Source organism: Oncorhynchus mykiss, chromosome 16 (assembly GCF_057628025.1).
Source record: "Oncorhynchus mykiss isolate SJ-2025 chromosome 16, ASM5762802v1, whole genome shotgun sequence".
NCBI classification, from domain to species: domain Eukaryota; kingdom Metazoa; phylum Chordata; class Actinopteri; order Salmoniformes; family Salmonidae; genus Oncorhynchus; species Oncorhynchus mykiss.
The window spans coordinates 45,916,781-45,937,451 of NC_143037.1; the positions used below are offsets into that span (position 1 = coordinate 45,916,781).

The following is a 20,671-nucleotide window of genomic DNA, read 5'->3' on the forward strand; positions in this document are numbered from 1 at the left end:
TATTGCGGACAGTCAGAGCACTGATGGATGGATTGTGCGTTCCTGGTGTAACTCGGGCAGTTGTTGTTGCCATCCTGTACCTCTCTCGCAAGTGTGATGTTTGTCTGTACCGATCCTGTGCAGGTGTTCTTCCACGTGGTCTGCCACTGCGAGGATGATCACCTGCCCTTCCTGTCTCCCTGTAGCACTGTCTTAGGCGTCTCACAGTACGGACATTACAATGTATTGTGCTGGCCACATCTGCAGTCCTCATGCCTCCTTGCAGCATGCCTAAGACACATTCACACAGATGAGCAGGGACCCTGGGCATCTTTCTTTTTGTGTTTTTCAGAGTCTATAGAAAGGCCTCTTTAGTGTCCTACGTTTTCATAACTGTGACCTTAATTGCCTACCGTCTGTAAGCTGTTAGTGTCTTAACGACCGTTCCACAGGTGCATGTTCATTAATTGTTTATGGTTCATTGAACAAGCATGGGAAACAGTGTTTAAACCCTTTACAATGAAGATTTGTGAAGTTATTTGGATTTTTACAAATTATCTTTGAAAGACAGGGTCCTGAAAAGGGGACGTTTCTTTTTTTGCTGAGTTTATGTGTGACCAATAAAATTTGATTTGATTTGAGCCGTCATGTTGGCGTCATGGCTTTAATTTCCAACTTATTTACATTTGTTTTTACTTACACTTGTGTGTTGACTTCTCCATATTAATGTTGCTTTTAGGTTTTGGATGACTTTTCTTAGCGGTTGTACAATCATCGCGATTTGAATTAAGGGCCGTTTCAGCCCGGAGAGAACATAATTATACACTCGCAAACTGATCAAAAACGAGGGCCGAGGGGCTTACGTTGCCTACTCCCCTTGATTGGCTAATCATTTTGGGATGGGAGACCAAATTAATGCCTATAGATAAATCAACTCTTCAGTAGGAGGTGCTGCCCAGCCTATTGTTTTTTTCTTCCTGATTTGTTTCAAAGGTACACATGTCAACATGTTTTATACAAGGTTTGATTATGTTGAAAATTGATTACCATGATGGCATAATCCTGTAGTTGAAATTTCAACCTCAAAACAACAGTTGATTACTTTTTTAATAAGATCCCATGTATTTTCCACATACTGTAGATTCCACATCACAATACCTTGCACATTATGCTGAAACCATGTTTATTCAACCAGTTTGTCTCCAGTGGGTATTATTGAAAGTGTATATTTTAAAAAAAAAGTGTATCAGAATGTACCAAGATTTACAATTATATTTGAGTCATTTAGCAGATGTTCTTATTTAGAGCTACTTACAGTCAGTGCTTTCATCTTAAAATAGCTAGCTGGGGGGGGGGGGGGGGGGGGGGGGCTCACGGGTGCCCGCATCCCGCTGCTGACACCAGTGTAGAAAATGTGGGAGGCAAATAAAGTGGGAAATGACACTCCCAAACTATTGGTCTCAAGGCAAGCACAAACCACAATCCCAAATAGGCTTACGTTATTTCCATCGAGCCTGCCCTCTTCAACCTAAACTTGATGTACAGCTATGATAAATAACCTAATCAAAGATCACATTTTTCACAAAAATATTGGTAGGCCTAACGTTACATGACTCATGAATGTTCGTTCGTGCATTCCACATCTTGAGTACGTTAAACCTCGGGCATTTTACAGGAAACGGTCACGTGTGTTTGTCTTTTAAGGAATCCCCCATGTTTCAAGTCACTTATTTATTCTCCGAGTCCAGCCCACCGCTCAGCTCGTTGTCAAGAGACTGCCCGTAGGTCTACAGTACCGTTGCTTGACTACCCAGACTCGTTGCTCTCGCCAAACGCTACGCCTTACCCACGTTTCTGTAGCGAAAGACTGAGCAGCAGAAGAATTTAGCGTGAAGGCTTGTACAGTAGCCTATTTGCGGAGTGGGATTGCATAGAAGCGGATGAGAGGAGTTGCAAAAATACTTGGTTGTTTTATTACGACAAGGATCGAAATGATCGTTCTGCTTTTATGTATTCTGTCGGTGAGTAGCTTAGGTAACTTTTTATTATTGTGTGCTACAATGGCATACGTCTTTTGCATTCAGGGAACCATATACAATACATAATATACTACAAATAGCCTATATTGATGTTGTGTTGGGTTTCTTTTGAATTAATTTTACAATTGAAGCGTTTTTAAACAAGTTTGCCAAATGCGTCAAAGCTCATTCAACACTTTCACTTTCGATTTCGTTTTGAAGCAACTGTGTCTACAAAAAAATGTCAGTTAAAGCTACAATGTTGCAATATTTTGTTATTTTACTATCTCTAATGTGAAGCATTAACGCAACTGACTTATGAAATGTGGTTTTATAGGCAATAGTGGCCAATCCTCAAAAGGGCTTAGGTTTTTGAGATACCACAACCTGAGGTTTTCACGTCTCTAATGCCTCCCATTTGTGAAATGGATTTGACAGCAAAGGTGCTTAAATTGATAGATATTATGACAAACCCCTAAACTCAAAACGTGCAGAATAATGCCTGGCTGAAGGGGGTTGGGCCACATAGGTTAATGTAACCATAGCTGCGCAAAATATGGGTGCTGACATGCTGACCAGACCGGACAAGTCGCGCGTGCGTCGCAAAATAAATTTAGAAATCCATGTTATTCAATTATTGCACCCACACTGCTTGCGCGCGCCAACGAGCGTCTGTGACGCCAAGGGCTAAAATAGAAGTAATTCCTATTTCTGACGCAGATCGAGCTGAAAGTCCTGCCTCTCCCATCTCTTTATTGGTTTATAGAAGCAGGTACCCACCTCATTGGTTATACCCACGTGGGTGATTGAAAGACGAACTTTGTTGTCATGGTAATACAATGAAAGTTTAGATGTGATCACCATATAAGTTCAAAGATGGAAAAAGCCTGGAAGGAGGAGAGATGACTAGAAACGATTCAGGTTGGCTGTTTTATGTGTGGATTAATTGCCGGAGTAGAGGTCCTTGTGCATTTCAGGTAAAATAACAACTCAATGTTTATATCCCAGGACAAATTAGCTAGCAACAGCAAGCTAGCTAAAGAGGACAAATTAACGTTAGCTAGCAAGTGCAAGCTAACTAGCTAAATTGCCATACATGTTTAATGCTTTTCGACTTGTCCCCAAATTAATGTAATTGGTTCAGAGTTTGTTTGGATATTTTAACCTGCGTGTCGTGATCGCGTTTGGTGTGGGGGGGCAAAATAAATGTATGTATGATGGCGCACGCGCGCAGCCGGTTTGGGTTCCGTGTCAAGTGTGCTGCAGCAACTATGAAAATGTATGATGAATGTAAGCTTTACTTTTTAGAAGCTGACAAAAATACATGTTACACATGTTTTTTGATGTTTGATGTTGTGGCTATTGTAATCTAATCGGCTCTAAGGAAAACATATGGACTGAGACAGTGAAAATGGTTATTTCTTTTCAGTAAAACGTTCCTATGTAGATTTTATATGTTCAGCCTCTTGCAATTACATTTGATTTGACCCCAAATCAGAGGTGGCTGGTGGGACAAGCTATAGGGGGACGGGCTCATTGTAATGGCTTGAATGGAATAAATGGAACGGTATCAAACATATAGAAACCGTTCCATTTATTCCATTCCAGACATTTCAATCCTCCTATAGCTCCTTCCACCAGCCTCCTCTGCTCCAAATCAATGATGGTGTCCAAAATTCAATATGGCTGCCACAATATCATTAACTGGTGGTTTAATCACCTGTATATACAGTACCTGTCAAAAGTTTGGACCTACGGTTTTTCTTTGTGTCCTATTTTCTACATTGTAGAATAACCGTGAAGACATCAAAACTATGAAATAACACATATGGAAACATGTAGTAACCAAAAAAGTGTTAAACAAATCCAAATAGATTCTTCAAAGTAGTCACCCTTTGCCTTGACAGCTTTGCACACTCTTGGAATTCTCTCAACCAGCTTCACCTGGAATGCTTTTCCAACTGTCTTGAAGGAGTTCCCACATATGCTGATCACTTGTTGGCTGCTTTTCCTTCACTCTGCGGTCCAACTCATCCCAAACCATCTCAATTTGGTTGAGGTCGGGTGATTGTGGAGGCCAGGTCATCTGATGCAGCACTCCATCACTCTCCTTCTTGGTCAAATAGCCCTTACACAGCCTGCAGGTGTGTTGGATCATTGTCCTGTTGAAAAACACTTTTTTATTTTTTATTTCACCTTTATTTAACCAGGTAGGCTAGTTGAGAACAAGTTCTCATTTACAACTGCGACCTGGCCAAGATAAAGCAAAGCAGTGCGACACAAACAACAACAACACAGAGTTACACATGGAATAAACAAACAGTCAATAATAGAATAGAAAAAGTATATATACAGTGTGTGCAAATGAGGTAGAATAAGGGAGGTAAGGCAATAAATACAAATGGGTGCTACGGGTAGGTGCCGCTATAGTGACCAGTGAGCTGAGATAAGGCGGGGCTTTACCAAGCAAAGACTTATTGATGACCTGGAGCCAGTGGGTTTGGCAACGAATATGAAGCGAGGGCCAGCCAACGAGATCATACAGGTCGCAGTGATGGGTAGTATATGGGGCTTTGGTGACAAAATGGATGGCACTGTGTTAGACTGCATCCAATTTTCTGAGTAGAGTGTTGGAGGCTATTTTGTAAATGACATCGCCCAAGTCAAGGATCTGTAGGATAGTCAGTTTTACGAGGGTTTGTTTGGCAGCATGAGTGAAGGCTGCTTTGTTGCGAAATAGGAAGCCGATTCTAGATTTAATTTTGGATTGGAGATGCTTAATGAGTCTGGAAGGAGAGTTTACTGTCTAACCAGACACCTAGGTAGTTGTCCACATATTCTAAGTCAGAACCGTCCAGAGTAGTGATGCTGGACGGGCGGGCAGGTGTGGGCAGCGATTGGTTGAAGAGCATGCATTTACTTTTACTTGCATTTAAGAGCAGTTGGAGGCCACAGAATGAGAGTTGTATGGCATTGAAGCTCGTCTGGAGGTTAGTTAACACCGTGTCCAAAGAAGGGCCAGATGTAAACAGAATGGTGTCGTCTGCATAGAGGTGGATCAGAGAATCACCTGCAGCAAGAGCGACATCATTGATGTATACAGAGAAGAGAGTCGGCCCGAGAATTGAACCCTGTGGCACCCCCATAGACTGCCAGAGGTCCGGACAACGGGCCCTCCGATTTGACACACTGAACTCTGTCTGAGAAGTAGTTGGTGAACCAGGCGAGGCAGTCATTTGAGAAACAAAGGCTGTTGAGTCTGCTGATAAGAATGTGGTGATTGACATAGTCAAAAGCTTTGGCTAGGTCGATGAATACAGCTGCACAGTATTGTCTCTTATCGATGGCGGTTATTATATCGTTTAGGACCTTGAGCATGGCTGAGGTGCACCCATGACCAGCTCGGAAACCAGATTGCATAGCGGAGAAGGTACGGTGGGATTCAAAATGGTCAGTGATCTGTTTGTTAATTGGCTTTTGAAGTCCTTAGAAAGGCCAGGTAGGATAGATATAGGTCTGTAGCAGTCTGGTCTAGAGTGTCTCCCCCTTTGAAGAGCGGGATGACCACGGCAGCTTTCCAATCTTTGGGGATATCAGATGATACGAAAGAGAGGTTGAACAGGCTAGTAATAGGGGTTGCAACAATTTCGGCAGATCATTTTAGAAAGAGAGGGTCCAGATTGTCTAGCTCGGCTGATTTGTAGGGGTCCAAATGACAGTCCCACTAAGCGCAAACCAGATGGGATTGCGTATTGCTGCAGAATGCTGTGGTAGCCATGCTGGTTAAGTGTGTCTTGAATTCTACATAAATCAGAGACAGTGTCACCAGCAAATCACCATCACACCTCCTCATCCATGCTTCACGGTGGGAACCACACATGCGGAGATTATCCGTTCACCTGCTTTGTGTCTCACAAAGACACAACGGTTGGAACCAAAAATCTCAAATTTGGACTCATCAGGCCAAAAGACAGATTTCCACCGGTCTAATGTCAATTGAATATAGAGAAGGCAGCAGACTGCTTGACATGACAACACCAAGCATTCCAAGTCACAAACGCCTCTGAGGATCAATGAGGCAACTCGGAGGCTCCAACGAAAGGAAAGAGAACCCTGGACATCTTCTCCATAGCTCTACCTCTTGCGGTATACCTCTGTGGTATAACTTGTGGCTCCAGGATTGGGTTCTTAAGTCACCTCCTTATTATTTGGAAGTAAGCTTGAATAATTGCTAGTCCAATACTGTTGCCTGAATCCAACATGACCTTCCGTTGGCTCACTGCATTTGTGATGCCCATTGGGATGTTCCAGTGCACTCTTATGATATTTGGGTTGAGCTGGCACATTTATCTAAAACAAAAAATCATGTTCACCATCCTGGCTGTCTGCCCTGGAGTTGCCTTCTACAGTGGCAAGAAAAATGTGAACCTTTTGGAATTACCTGGATTTCTGCATACATTGGTCATAACATTTGATCTGATCTTCATCTAAGTCACAACAATAGACAAACACAGTGTGCTTAAACTAATTACACACAAATCATTGTATTTTTCTTGTCTATGTTTAATACATAATTTAAACATTCACAGTGTTGGTTGGAAAAAGTATGTGAACCCATGACTTCTCCAAAAGCTAATTGGAGACAGGAGTCAGCTAACCTGGAGTCCAATCAATGAGATTAGATTGGAGTTGGTTAGAGCTGCACTGCCCTATAAAAAACACTCACAAAATGTGCGTTTGCTTCTCAAGAAGCATTGCCTGATGTGAAACATACCTTGAAAATGCGATCTCAGAAGACCTAAGATTAGGAATTGTTGACATGCATGAAGCTGGAAAGGGTTACAAAAGTATCTCTGAAAGACATGACGTCTCCTTCACAACCAGACAACCAACCATTACACTACAGCAGTATCCTCAGCATCAATCAGACTGAGATAACTATAGTCAATGGGTCTCGTTGGCATGCAAGCTGCATCTGCTGAGTGCCTGCACCCAACTGTCGTAGAAATGGAAGCTGCTGTACTACAGGTTGCTTTTCTGTAACTTGGTTATGCTACTATGTGCTTGTGTTGTGAAAAACATGAACACAGATTGAAGAACTAGTTATATTCAGCTATTCAAACACAACAGAGGCGGGGCAGTGCCACTCATAGTTTGAGTTATATCAAAAGCAGAAGCGGTGGGTGGGTAAAATCACAGGGGAAGCCAAGTCAGGGGGGAAAAAATGCAATTTATTACAACCTATGTGTTGTGATAATTGCATTGTTTGCTCTATAACCTGTTAGTTCATATGACTTCACAATGTGATAGACAGTGCTTTCGGAAAGTATTCAGACCCCTTGACTTTTTCCACAATTTGCTACATTACAGCCTTATTTTAAATTGGATGAGACATTTTTGTAAATCTTTTTTATTTTTTTATTAAACTGAAATAATACATGTACATAATATTCAGACCCTTTACTCAGTACTTTGTTGAAGCACCTTTGGCAGCGATTACAGCCTCAAGTCTTCTTTGGTATGACGCTACAAGCTTGGCACACCAGTATTTGGGGAGTTTCTCTCATTCCTCTCTGCAGATTCTGTCAGGTTGGATGGGAAGCATCGCTGCTTTGGCTAGGCCACTCCAGGACATTGAGAGACTTGTCCTGAACCCACTCCTGCATTGTCTTGGCTGTGTTCTTAGGGTCAATGTCCTGTTGGAAGGTGAATCTTTGCCCCAGTCTGAGGTCCTTAGCGCTCTGGAGCAGGTTTTCATCAAGGATCTCTCTGTACTTAACTCCGTTCATCTTTCCCTCGATCCTAACTATTTTCCCAGTCTCTACCACTGAAAAACATCCCCACAGCATGTTGTTGCCACCACCATGCTTCACTGTAGGGATGATGCCAGATTTCCTCCAGATGTGACGCTTGGCATTCAGGCTAAATTCAATCTTGGTTTCATCAGAGCAGAGAATCTTGTTTCTCATGGGTCCTTTAGATGCCTTTTGACAAACTCCAAGCGGGCTGTCGTGTGCCTTTTTACTGAGGAGTGGCTTCCGTCTGGCCACTAACATAAAGAATAAGACTGTAATGTAACAAAATGTGGAAAAAGTCAAGGGGTCTGAATACTTTCCGAATGCAATGTATAGGCCTACGGCCGAGACAAAGAATACACAGTGGCAGAATAAATTTAACCGTACCTTTGTTTCATCATAAAACCGGAGAGCGACATCTGTCTGAAGTCTAGCACCACAGACTCCACTGATCAGCCAAAACTGAATGCATGCACACACACTCCTATTGAATATGCATTAGTGTATTGTGAGCAGGCCTATGCCACCTTAATCTACCCAGTTTTTTAAAAAAGATTTACCATTCAAATAAAAGTATTACCATTATGATGTTGTTATGAGTGAGATTGGTTAAAAACAAAGTCAAATGTATTGTTTGATTTAAACAAAAGTATGCATTAATGCATACCCGGCTGTCCCTGGGATATTTTTTTCATAAAAAGGATTTAATGATATTGAACATCGGCCTAAAATATCGTCCATTGGCCTCCCTAAAAAATCCTGTTCGATTGTTCTCTAATTTACAGGGGATTTGAGCTCCATCTAATGGCAGTCGTATTTGATTTTGGACGTCATATTGGATTTGCGGCAAAATCGAGGATGGCCCCAAAGATAATCTGTGGTGGCCCCCTGACGATTGCAAGAGTAACTATATGTGTTTTTGTCAGGCAGGACCATACAGCGTGAATGAGAGTAAATTTTACTCGGAAAGTTGTCTATAAATCAGTTCCAAAAATGACATTCATCATAATATTTATATTATATTCATAGGTCAATCAATCAATAAAATGTATTTATAAAGCCCTTCTTACACCAGCTGATGTCAGAAAGTGCTGTACAGCAAGCAATGTAGGTGTAGAAGCACAGTGGCTAGGAAAAACTCCCTAGAAAGGCCAGAACCTAGGTAGAAACCTAGAGAGGAACCAGGCTATGAGGGGTGGCCAGTCTTTTTCTGGCTGTGCCGGGTGGAGAATATAACAGAACATGGCCAACAGAACATGGCCATGTTCAAATGTTCATAGATGACCAGCAGGGTCAAATAATAATAATACTCAGTGGTTGTAGAAGGTGCAACAGGTCAGCACCTCAAGAGTAAATGTCAGTTGGCTTTTCATAGCCAATCATTCAGAGTATCTCTACCACACCTGCTGACTATAGAGAGTTGAAAACAGCAGGTCTGGGACAGGTAGCACGTCCGGTGAACAGGTCAGGGTTCCATAGCCGTAGGCAGAATAGTTGAAACTGGAGCAGCAGCATGACCAGGTGGACTGGGGACAGCAAGGAGTCACCTGGCCAGGTAGTCCTGAGGCATGGTCCAAGGGCTCAGGTCCTCTGAGAGAGAGAGAGAATTAGAGCATACTTAAATTCACACAGGACACTGGATATGACAGGAGAAATACTCCAGATGTAACAGACTGACCCTAGCCCCCCGACACATAAACTACTGCAGCTTAAATACTGGAGGCTGAGACCGGAAGGGTCGGGAGACACTGTGGCCCCGTCTGACGATACCCCTGGACAGGGCCAAACAGGCAGGATATAACCCCACCCACTTTGCCAAAGCACAGCCCCCACACCACTAGAGGGATATCTTCAACCACCAACTTACCATCCTGAGACAAGTATAGCCCACAAAGATCTCCCCCACTGCACAACCCAAGTTGGGGCGCCAACCCCGACAGGAGGATCACGTCAGTGACTCAACCCACTCAAGTGACGCACCCCTCCCAGGGATGGCATGGAAGAGCACCAGTAAGCCATTGACTCTGCTGCTGTAATAGGGTTAGAGGCAGAGAATCCCAGTGGAGAGAGGGGAACCGGCCAGGCAGAGACAGCAAGAGCGGTTCGTTGCTCCAGTGCCTTTCCGTTCACCTTCACACTCCTGGGCCAGTCTACACTCAATCATAGGACCTACTGAAGAGATGAGTCTTCAATAAAGACTTAAAGGTTGAGACCGAGTCTGCGTCTCTCACATGGATAGGCAGACATTCCATAAAAATGGAGCTCTATAGGAGAAAGCCCTGTCTCCGGCTGTTTGCTTAAAAATTCTAGGGACAGTAAGGAGGCCTGCGTCTTGTGACCGTAGCGTACGTGTAGGTATGTATGGCAGGACCAAATCGGGAGGAGCAAGCCCATGTAATGCTTTGAAGGTTAGCAGTAATACCTTGAAATCAGCCCTTGCCTTAACAGGAAGCCAGTGTAGAGAGGCTAGCACTGGAATAGTATGATAGTGCTAAACACGGCTGCTAGAATCTTGACTAACTGAAGTTTATTTACTGCTTTATCCGGGTAGCCGGAAAAAAGCATGGATGAATTTCTTTGCATCATTTTTTGGACAAAGTTTCTGATTTTTGCAATGTTACGAAGATGGAAAAAAGCTGTCCTTGAAACAGTCTTGATATGTTCGTCAAAAGAGCGATCAGGGTCCAGAGTTACGCAGAGGACCTTCAGGTAAAATATACAGTGAAAACAATAGTGGTCCTAAAACGGAGCCTTGAGGAACACCGGAATTTACAGTTGATTTGTCAGAGGACAAACCATCCATAGAGACAAACTGATATCTTTCTGACAGATAAGATCTAAACCAGGCCAGAACTTGTCTGTGTAGACAGATTTGGGTTTCCATCTCTCCAAAAGAATGTGGTGGTATCAAAAGCAGCACTAAGGTCTAGGAGTACGAGGACAGATGCATTAAAATGTAATTTACCACCTTCACAAGTGCAGTCTCAGTGCTTTGATGGGATCTAAAACCAGACTGAAGCATTTCATATACATTGTTTGTCTTCAGGAAGGCAGTGAGTTGCTGCCCAACAGCTTTTTCTAAAATGTTTGAAAGGAATGGGAGATTTGATATAGGCCGACAGTTTAAAAATATATATTTTCTGGGTCAAGGTTTGGCTTTTTCAAGAGAGGCTTTATTACTGCCATTTTTTTGTGAGTTTGGTACACATCCGGTGGATAGAGAGACGTTTATTATGTTAAACATTGGAGGGCCAAGCACAGGAAGCAGCTCTTTCAGTAGTTTAGTTGGAATAGGGTCCAGTATGCAGCTTGAAGGTTGAGGCCATGATTATTTTCATCAATGTGTCAACAGATCTAGTAGTAAACCATTTGAGAGTCTCCCTTGATCCTCAGAACAACTTTGCTTTGGAGGAATACGCAGATTTAAAGAGGAGTCCGTAATTTGCTTTCGTGAGCTTTTCCACAAAGAAGTTAATGAATTTATCACTGCTGAAGTGAAAGCCATTCTCTCTTGTGGAATGCTGCTTTTTAGTTGATATTTCCACCTATTGTATCTCTGTGTTTACAGGTCTATATTTCCAAGATGCATTAAGAGATGTGTGTGTGTGTGTGTGTGTCCACATTTGAGCAATTTCAGAGCTTACAATATTGGGTTACATGTAACCCCTTCCCCACCCCCCTCCAGCCAGGCATTCTGCACATTTTGACTTTAGGGTGTGGTGTGTCACAATATCTATCAATTTAAACACTTTTGCAGTAAAATATTTTTTCACAACCAGTCCATTTCATAAATGGGAGACATTTAGAGATGTGAAAAATATTGTGTTTTGTTCTACCCCGGGTAGGACTCACAAATGTGGCTGCCTTGCCACAAGCCTATTAGACTAGAGCGTGAATGTTGGTACTTTCCGCCCCTATTGTAGTGGTTGATCTTGTGACAGTTGAGGTGAGAGAATAGATCATTGTAGGAACCATTTTTTTTCTACCTTTTTGTTGACAGGTTTTGACCGTGGTTTACTCATGTGATCCAGAAACACAGTACATGAAGAATGGGGTGTGTTGCAGTATGTGTGGGCCAGGTAAGGAAGAGAACGTTCATTATTTGACATATCTGTACTCTTATCAGCCTTTTGAGTGAAACTGAGTCAATATACCCTTGTTAGGATCTACACTCAATATTCATAATCCGCAAAACTATATTATCTTAACAGGCACCAAGATGTTATCCAGCCATAGCGGTTGTTTAGATCCACATTGTATGCCATGCCAAGAGGGTGAATACCAGCATGCATTCACAGACAAGAACCTCTGTAAACTGCAACCATACTGCGACCCAAGTAAGACTTTTGATGCTCTTAATGTGTTTTAAGACAAAGTATGTGTCTGAAATTAGATGTGTCATGCCCATAGGGGGCACAGGGGCAAGATTTGTACTGTAAAAAAAAAATACATTGTTTCTCTGTAATGCTACTATCCACTTAGCAATTTGATGAAGTTGCCTTTAGCTAGCCCAGATAGGTTCCCAATCCCGCAAACTCATAACTAGCTACCAAGAAGACATTTCAGACTATCATTCAAGTTAGAATAGCTTAGCTATATCAGCTGGCATGCCTGCTGGCAAGGTTAGTAGACTTTAGAAAAGCAAGCATGTACTGAATAAGACTCACAGACCTTTAAATATGTTTACCCAGAGCTGCAGAGAAGCATTTTTAATGTATTTAAAAAAATAACCTCCAGTCAGGAAGATACAGACAGCTGAAGAGGTATGCTTAGATATGCAGAAAAATAGACCTATTTATTTCATAGAATTAATGATTATGGTTCTAGATTGCAGGGAAAAAAGCTGTTTCAGGTGTTTGAAAAATGCCCCCCCCCCCGGACCACCCCCCTGCCATCCTCGCATACTTTCTGCCCCATCAGATTATTGGGGTGCATGATTATTGGGGTGCACCCCTGTCTGAAATGACACCCTTTTCCCTATTATTGCATTACAGCAGGCCCGGGTCACAATAGTGCACTAAGGAATAGCATGCCATTTCAGATTCACGTAGGGCCTACTGTTTATCTGGCTTATCTGTTTGTAATAACACAACACTTGTATCTCCTTCCTGCCACAGATAAAAACTTTGAGCACAGTACCAATAGGAACACAACAAGCATCAGCCCATGCAAATGTAAGCCTGGATACCACTGTTCCAGTGAAGAGTGCCTGACATGTGTTCCACATACTAAATGCAGACCTGGAGAAGAGGTCAAATCCAAAGGTAGAAAACACTCACTTTCCTCATGCTATCAGCAACGATTGAGTTCTACGCTAGTGTGCCCTACTACGTGTTCAAACATGGCTTTTAAGTTTCTGTTTCTATTCTGTTGTATTCTATTAAACTGCAAGAGTTAGGCTAAACTGTGTTATTTTTGAGAATGTGGTCACTCGAACCGTATACTGTATATTTTCTCAGGTAACCCCATACATGACACGGTGTGTAAGGCCTGTCCTTTAAACATGTTCTCCAGTGACAGCTCTGCCGAGAGCAAGTGCAAGCTGTGGACAGTGTGAGTATTTCGATCCTTGTACCATTAAAACAAATGTGATGTGTATGTTATCGAACTGTAATTGAAACCGCAGCCATCATACACATAATAATGTTGGTTTGTTTGATCCCAAATTATGTTTTCAGTTGTACGTCTGAATTCAAAACTGAAGCCGAAGGGACAGCCACCTCAAACGCGGTCTGTGGTAAGTACTATACAGGGTCTACTAATTGAATGCAACACACATTTACACATATCACAACGTTTCCATTCTACCATACTGAATTGGGGAACTATAAAATATATTCCTTTATTGTCAGTTGACCATCACTTTCTCACAGTAACTCATTCACTTGAATTGGGCTACATAGTAGGAGTGGCCTGTTTATCCTGGTTTCAAAATCAGACAGCTTAAACCGAAAGTTGTGGTGGGGCTGTGTGGGAGTGTTTTCTCAGTATTACAGTAGCCTGTAGTAGGGCGGCCAACAGTAGCCTGTAGTAGGGCGGCCAACAGTAGCCTGTAGTAGGGCACGTAACAGTAGCCTGTAGTAGGGCAAGTAACAGTAGCCTGTAGTAGGGCGGCCAACAGTAGCCTGTAGTAGGGCAAGTAACAGTAGCCTGTAGTAGGGCGGCCAACAGTAGCCTGTAGTAGGGCGGCCAACAGTAGCCTGTAGTAGGGCACGTAACAGTAGCCTGTAGTAGGGCAAGTAACAGTAGCCTGTAGTAGGGCGGCCAACAGTAGCCTGTAGTAGGGCAAGTAACAGTAGCCTGTAGTAGGGCGGCCAACAGTAGCCTGTAGTAGGGCACGTAACAGTAGCCTGTAGTAGGGACGCTAACAGTAGCCTGTGTAGTACCTCTGTCGACACTGGTCTAAGGGACACATAGGCTGTAGGCTATGGTTGGTTGGTTTGTTAACAATAGTTGGTTGAATTGTTTGTAATGTTGTTTTGATTTACTTTACAGTGCCAGTACCCAATTCCTATGGGACAATAATCACAATTGTAATGGCCTTTCTAGCTGCAGTGGTTTTGGGTATTGTCCTGTTCAAATTCAGAGGTATTTAACACTAATTGTATTATGTTATTTGAGTGATATCTTTACGTTGGAATCTTTGAGTAATCATGTTTTTATTTTGTTCTAGGTCAACTCGGAGAGGCCTGCAAGAAAGCAAATGTACGTTCTATATATACCTTTAGTACCAGCCGTGACAGTAATGCTGCTATTCTGTTATATTTAGATGCTAACTCACAGATGCATTGTGTCATTCACCGTAGGAATCCTGTATGGACTTGAATCTTAAGAGGGGAACTAAGAGGGCTACAGCAGACGGAAGAGCAGAAGAGGGAAACGCAGGACCTGAAGAGGGGAGGGAACAACTTCAACCTATAATCCCATTTGGAGAGCCATCATCAACACCATACCCATCATGGCCAGGTCCTCAAATACCAGAGGAGGTTGAAGCTAAAGACATGTCTGAAAATGGACAATTGGTGGTGCAGGAGGAGGGTAAATCTGACCATGTTTCTGTTTCTGATAAACAAAGTGTATTTTATGAATAGCTATAGATCACATGACCACCTGGCTTCACCTATTGCTTAACATGATTAACAACAGCCAGGTTGTGCATTAATTAATACAGTAGCGGTGTGTGGGTAAAATCACTGGGGAAGCCAAGCCAGGAAAAAAGGTCATACGACAACCTATGTTGTGATAGTTGCGTTGTTTGCTCTATACCCATTAGTTCATACACCACTGTGATATACAATAAGACTGTGACAACAAGAAGACAACAGTCACACAGTGGTGGAATAAATTCAACTACACATACGTTTTGTTTCATCACAAGACCGAAGAGCAACATCTGACCCGTTGAAGTCCACAAAGCATATTGCATGTAACAAACAGTTGTGTTACCTACAGCATGGTCAATAAAGTTTTATGTTTTCGACAGTTACTAAAGAGCTACTGAATTAGAACCACAGAATTACCTCAAGTCACTACAAAGACAACACGAACACTGTCCCCGCTATTCCAGCACCATTTCAACTTAAAACATTTAAACATCATCAATCAAGGCTATATATGCTTAGTTTAATACACTGAAAACAAACGTAAAAATACCAAGAACATTTTAGTCCAATCAATGTTGCTAAATATAATTCTGGCTGTGTGCGTGTGTGTGTGCGCAAGTGGGAAAAAAAAGAAAGTTCATTCACCCTAATTGTAGATTAGTTGAACGCCAGTGCCATCCTCCTCTCTTTCATGTTGGCAAAACGTTCTATGGCTTTGTCATATAGTATGCTTTTATTTTTTTATTTTCATAGGCTACCTAGATAAAATGCTTGCTATCCTAACTTCCTCACATGGGCAACAATGATTGTTATGGTTGAATGTTCTGTATATTGTAAATTGTTGTAAAAAGTATTGGTTGCTGTATTCTGTTATAGAAGATGTTCATAAGCACACTAGAGAATGGCTTTTTTATTATGTTGTTCTGTTTTAATTACTCTACTTTGCATTAAACTATCAAAAATAAATGCTACTGAGTTGTTCATAAAGACAATGCCCATTCAAATTTGAAATGTCTGTTTTGTTTTTTATTTAAAATCAAGAGACTATTTTTTTGTGTGTCTCAATTTAAGTTACATTTATAAAGTATAGATTTTAATATTGTTGGAGCACACAGTACCTGGCCTTTTCTTTTACAGTACTTTTACATGTTTGGGTCAGTAGCAGGTACTCAGGTTTTCCACAAGGGGGTGGTAATGCTTCACTAGAACCGTGAGATTAGAGCATCAGTCAGGGGGTGGACTTCACCCTCTTGTGGCTCTCAGTGGTGGAGAAAATACCCAATTGTCATACTTGAATAAAAGTAAAGATACCGTAATAGAATATGACTCAAGTAAAAGTGAGGGTTACCAATTCGAATACTACTTGAGTAAAAGTCTAAAAGTGTTTGGGTTTTAAATATACTTAAATAACAAAAGTAAATGTAATTGCAAAAATATACTTAAAGTAAAAATATGGAGCCTCCCAAGTCGTGCAGCAGTCTAAGACAGGCTGTGTCGCAGCCGGCCGTGACCGGGTGACCCATGAGGCGGCACACAATTGGCCCGTTGCGCTAGTGCAGCTTGGCAGGGTTGTGTTTCGGAGGACGCATGGCTCTCAACCTTCGCTTCTCCCGAGTCTGTACAGGAGTTGCAGCGATGGGACAAGACTGTAACTACCAATTGGATATCACGAAAAAGGGGTAAAAAGTACAAAAATAAATAAGGAAATATATAGATAATTCCAAATTCCTTATATTAAGCAAACCAGAAGGCACCATTTTCTTGTTTTTTAAATGTATGGATAGTCAGGGGCTCACATCATTTTCAAACAAAGCATTTGTGTTTAGTGAGTCCACCAGATCAGAGGCAGTAGGGATGACCAGGAATGTTCTCTTGATAAGGGTGTGAATTCGACCATTTTCCTGTCCTGCTAAGCGTTCGAAATCTGGGTGTCAGGGAGCATTTCAGGCTTCTTTCCTCTTAGGTGTTTTCTCATTATCCCCGGATAAGTGCAGTTTACATGCATGGAAACCTGGGTGATTGGCAAGGAAGTTTTTCTAGTCTTTCACCCCCCACTCATCTACCTCTTAACTGAATCTCACCCATCAGATCCTGTAGGTATGATCTCCTGTTGTCTGATTATGTCCGTTTCTCACACACACACACACACACACACACACACACACACACACACACACACACACACACACACACACACACACACACACACACACACACACACACACACACACACACACACACACACACACACACACACACACACACACACACACACACACACACACACACACACACACACACACACACACACACACACACACACACACACACACACACACACACTCTCTCTTTCCATGTGGAGGTTTGGAGATGCAGAAAAAATGAACTGGTTTTGGTTAGCAGGCCTGCTCCCCCTTTTGGCCTCTTCAAGTTGCATTGTAGGATCAATCTGTTTCTGCTCATCTGCAGATCTACTGTGTTCTGGTTTGAAACTGTATTATTCAACTATTGTCTGAATTTGGATAACGACCCCCATGCAGTTTCCTTGTTTGGGCTATGTTCCATCAAATTGCTAGTGTGACTATCACCCTGCATGGCCCAACAATGAGATAACCAATTACTTTATTAATTAATTGAAATTATTTTAACTGATTAAAGGATGATTTCAGTCAGTGAACATGTCACCATGGGCCATGATTCATTTTCCTCCTTGTTATTCAACAATGTTTATCCTGCATTGATTGAGGTTTAGATAACAAATATTGAATTTGCATATCAAGCAATCTGTTAAATCTTTACAGTCAGGTATTAAGCAATATTCTGGAATAAAAATCGTAATAAACTACCAGAATAAGTTTGGAAAGCTAAATATAAAACATTACAAATCTGATTGTGGCCTTGCCAGACCTTGCCCCAAAAAACAGTAAGAACTGGTGAATGATCAACACATGACAATTCCATTTAATATTTTGAGGGATTTTATTTTACCAAAATAAATGTTAATGATAAGACAAATGAAATTAGAATGTACAGATTATTCATGCAAATACATCTACACGTATGTACACAAAACATAACTCTGTAAGTGTCTTCGGTCTTACAAGAAGCCAAACAACATATAGGCCTGCCCAGCATTTTCCATAGTAAGCGTGTAGGCTCCCACATAAAAAAAATAAGCCTGTTCCAATCCCTGGAGTTTGGCATTTTAAAGTGCAAAAGATGTAAACGTGTTTTTTGGTCATTTAAAACTGTAAATGCTTCGTTAAAGAATATCGTGAGCAGTATATCTGGGAATATACAGTCCATTCCTTGATGCCCATTCTGACCAGAATTTGCCCATTTCTGTGCTCCTGGGATGACACTCATTGTCCTGGTGGGGCTTTTTCACCGTTTCCGAGGTCGCGGTTTCTGCCAAAGACCATATTTTGGGCTTTTGACACTCAGCGTTGTCCTTACATCCTAGACGAGATGGGGATGATGTGCGTTTGGTGTAACTCTTTTCGACATAATTTTCCCCGTGAGCACGCGTGCTGTCTCTATGGTCATCGCTTGATTGTTTCTCCAGGCGTGCATCCACCAACTCTGGCGTTGAGTTGTCCACTCTATGTCCAATATCCTCCACCTTGTCATCGACGGTTTGAAGATCTATTTCGTCTTCATCAACCAAAGCGCTTTTCTGCAGAGTGACATCACTCTTCTCCTCGTCGCTTTCGCCCTCCTCCTCGTCAGATTTCCCCTTGAACGCCCAGCTCACCCTATTCTCCTTCTTCAGCCGTCGCCTGGCGTTGGCAAACCAAGTTGACACCTGCGTGAGGCTCATCTTGGTTACGATGGCAAGCATGATCTTCTCGCCCTTTGTAGGATATGGGTTCTTGAGATGCTCGTTCAACCAGGCCTTGAGCGCGCTGGTGCTTTCCCGGGTAGCCACCTTGGCGACTCTGCTTGGGTCATCAGTTGCGCCTGGTCGGTATTGTGGGTAGAACGGCCCTCCTCGGCCGAGAAGCGCTTCATAATACGGAGAGACAGTCTTCAGGTCGAAGGAGTTGTTCTGAAAACACAAGGGAGAGTTGCAACGTTTAAAATGCTGCATAACCGACCACACTGATTTGTCAAGTGCGTAATTACGCATTTCATTTTATTGGCGAGAAAGGCAAGCAATCAAGCACAGTTATACGTTGTATCTGTTGTATTCAGATTACAAAATGTAATGAATTATCCATTAGAAGCATAGGCTATTCTCAAGTAACTTACCATGTGCGCAATGTGTCCGTAGTGTGGATAGGGGATAAAGTTGTATCCCTGTAGTCCTGAATATGCCAAAGGGACCCCAGTCATCGCAGCAAGATGAGGGGCTTGTTGCTGTCGTACCCTGGGTTGAGATCCCAAACCCGGTATCTGATATCCAGGGAGCATGTTGATGTTTCTTTCAAAGAAGAAGTTGCCAAATCCAATTTGTGACGCAGGCATCCTTACGTCCTGACTATCAGATTGTGAATGACAGTATGTGCACCCTCGCGAACTTTTAATATACCCCTGTGCAGTCATGGGCGTTCCTTGGCCGCGGCGACTGACGGGTTGAAAAGACTCGCTTTCACTCGGACCAAATCCCATCAAAGGAGAACTCCGCTGTTCCTTTTAACAGTTTCTTAAAGGCGCTAAATAGCCTACGTGATACTTATCTCGAACCAAGCATTTCTATGGTGAGAGACGAATAATTAAACCTAATTTGAAATTCACAATTTTATTCTGATGCGTAGGATATAGAGATCTAGCTAAATATTTCTAATAATTGACTATTTTTTTGTCACAACATGATCGGGAACCTTAATAATGGGACAATTCCAAACTATTAATTTATGGGTCACCTGAAATTAGCCAAAATTCCACCTTTTATTTAACGCCCAACAAATCGTAATCATTTCACCTATACTTACCCCAACATTTAAAAAATCCAACAAAATTAAGTGTTTTACAGGAAAAGAATAAACACATTTTCCAAAAAAGAATGGAACTATTTTAAACTCAAACTCAAGTGTCCCATCAAATTTGATAATAAAATAAATAAATAAAATTACTTGAATAAGATTAACACCAGGCAGACCTATCTTGGCAGACCTGGAAATTGACTTATGAACATATAGCTGTGAATTTAATTAGCCAACTGAATTAGTTAATGATGTTAACAGATTTTCAGGTTTCTTTCCATGACCATTGACTGAAACTGTAATGCCTTTAATATATTGTTATTTGGATTTGTCTGAGGTTTCATCTAATATTTGTAACTTGAATTAAGCTATGGATTTTTGTAGCCTATACTAAATGTCCCTCAACATCTGAAACGAACAAAATGTAGGCTTTATGCAGATATTCCACAAGTCTATCTTAAACTAGTAAATTCATATCAAATCGGAAAACATCTCACATATTTAGTTAGATACCAATTTACTTGATTTACTATTCCTAATTAACAAATGTAGGCTTAATCTTTGGGTGCCAATTGGTCAATGGGTTTACCTGCCTCAGAACTTTTTTTGTTAATTTATTGTGATTGAACCCTAACAGACTTCCCTTTGCATGTCGGAGAGTTTTGTTGTGGCTTCAGCATGTCGTTTCAACGGGCCTAATTAAAAGTGGTTAAGTGAAACAGGTGTTGACTAATGTATATGATAATTATGAGATAACAAATGGCGATGTGGGAAGGTCGAATGGTTGTTAAAGATACGAGAAGCTACGAGAAGATACGAGAAGAAGAAGGGTTCTTATTCCACTCTGCCCT

At 41.8% G+C, this 20,671-nt stretch overlaps 2 protein-coding genes across 3 annotated transcripts; one reads left to right on the top strand and one right to left on the bottom strand.

Moving 5' to 3' along the window:
* The first annotated feature begins 1,692 nt into the window (after positions 1–1,692).
* Positions 1,693–15,906, top strand: cd40 (CD40 molecule, TNF receptor superfamily member 5). Of its 2 annotated transcripts, NM_001281382.2 has the most exon segments (9): positions 1,771–2,000; positions 11,793–11,871; positions 12,004–12,129; positions 12,910–13,056; positions 13,252–13,345; positions 13,471–13,529; positions 14,288–14,380; positions 14,466–14,497; positions 14,599–15,906. In NM_001281382.2, coding segments are annotated over 9 exon segments (996 nt in total). In that variant the 5' UTR covers positions 1,771–1,919; the 3' UTR covers positions 14,884–15,906.
* Positions 15,907–17,855: 1,949 nt separating this feature from the next.
* irx7 (iroquois homeobox 7) lies at positions 17,856–19,440 on the bottom strand. Its single transcript, XM_021567367.3, has 2 exons — positions 19,147–19,440; positions 17,856–18,943 (listed from the first exon to the last, which is right to left on the bottom strand). The coding sequence occupies exons 1-2, from the start codon at positions 19,438–19,440 to the stop codon at positions 18,158–18,160; spliced, it is 1,080 nt and encodes a 359-aa protein (XP_021423042.3). The 3' UTR covers positions 17,856–18,157.
* Between the last annotated feature and the right edge of the window lie 1,231 nt (positions 19,441–20,671).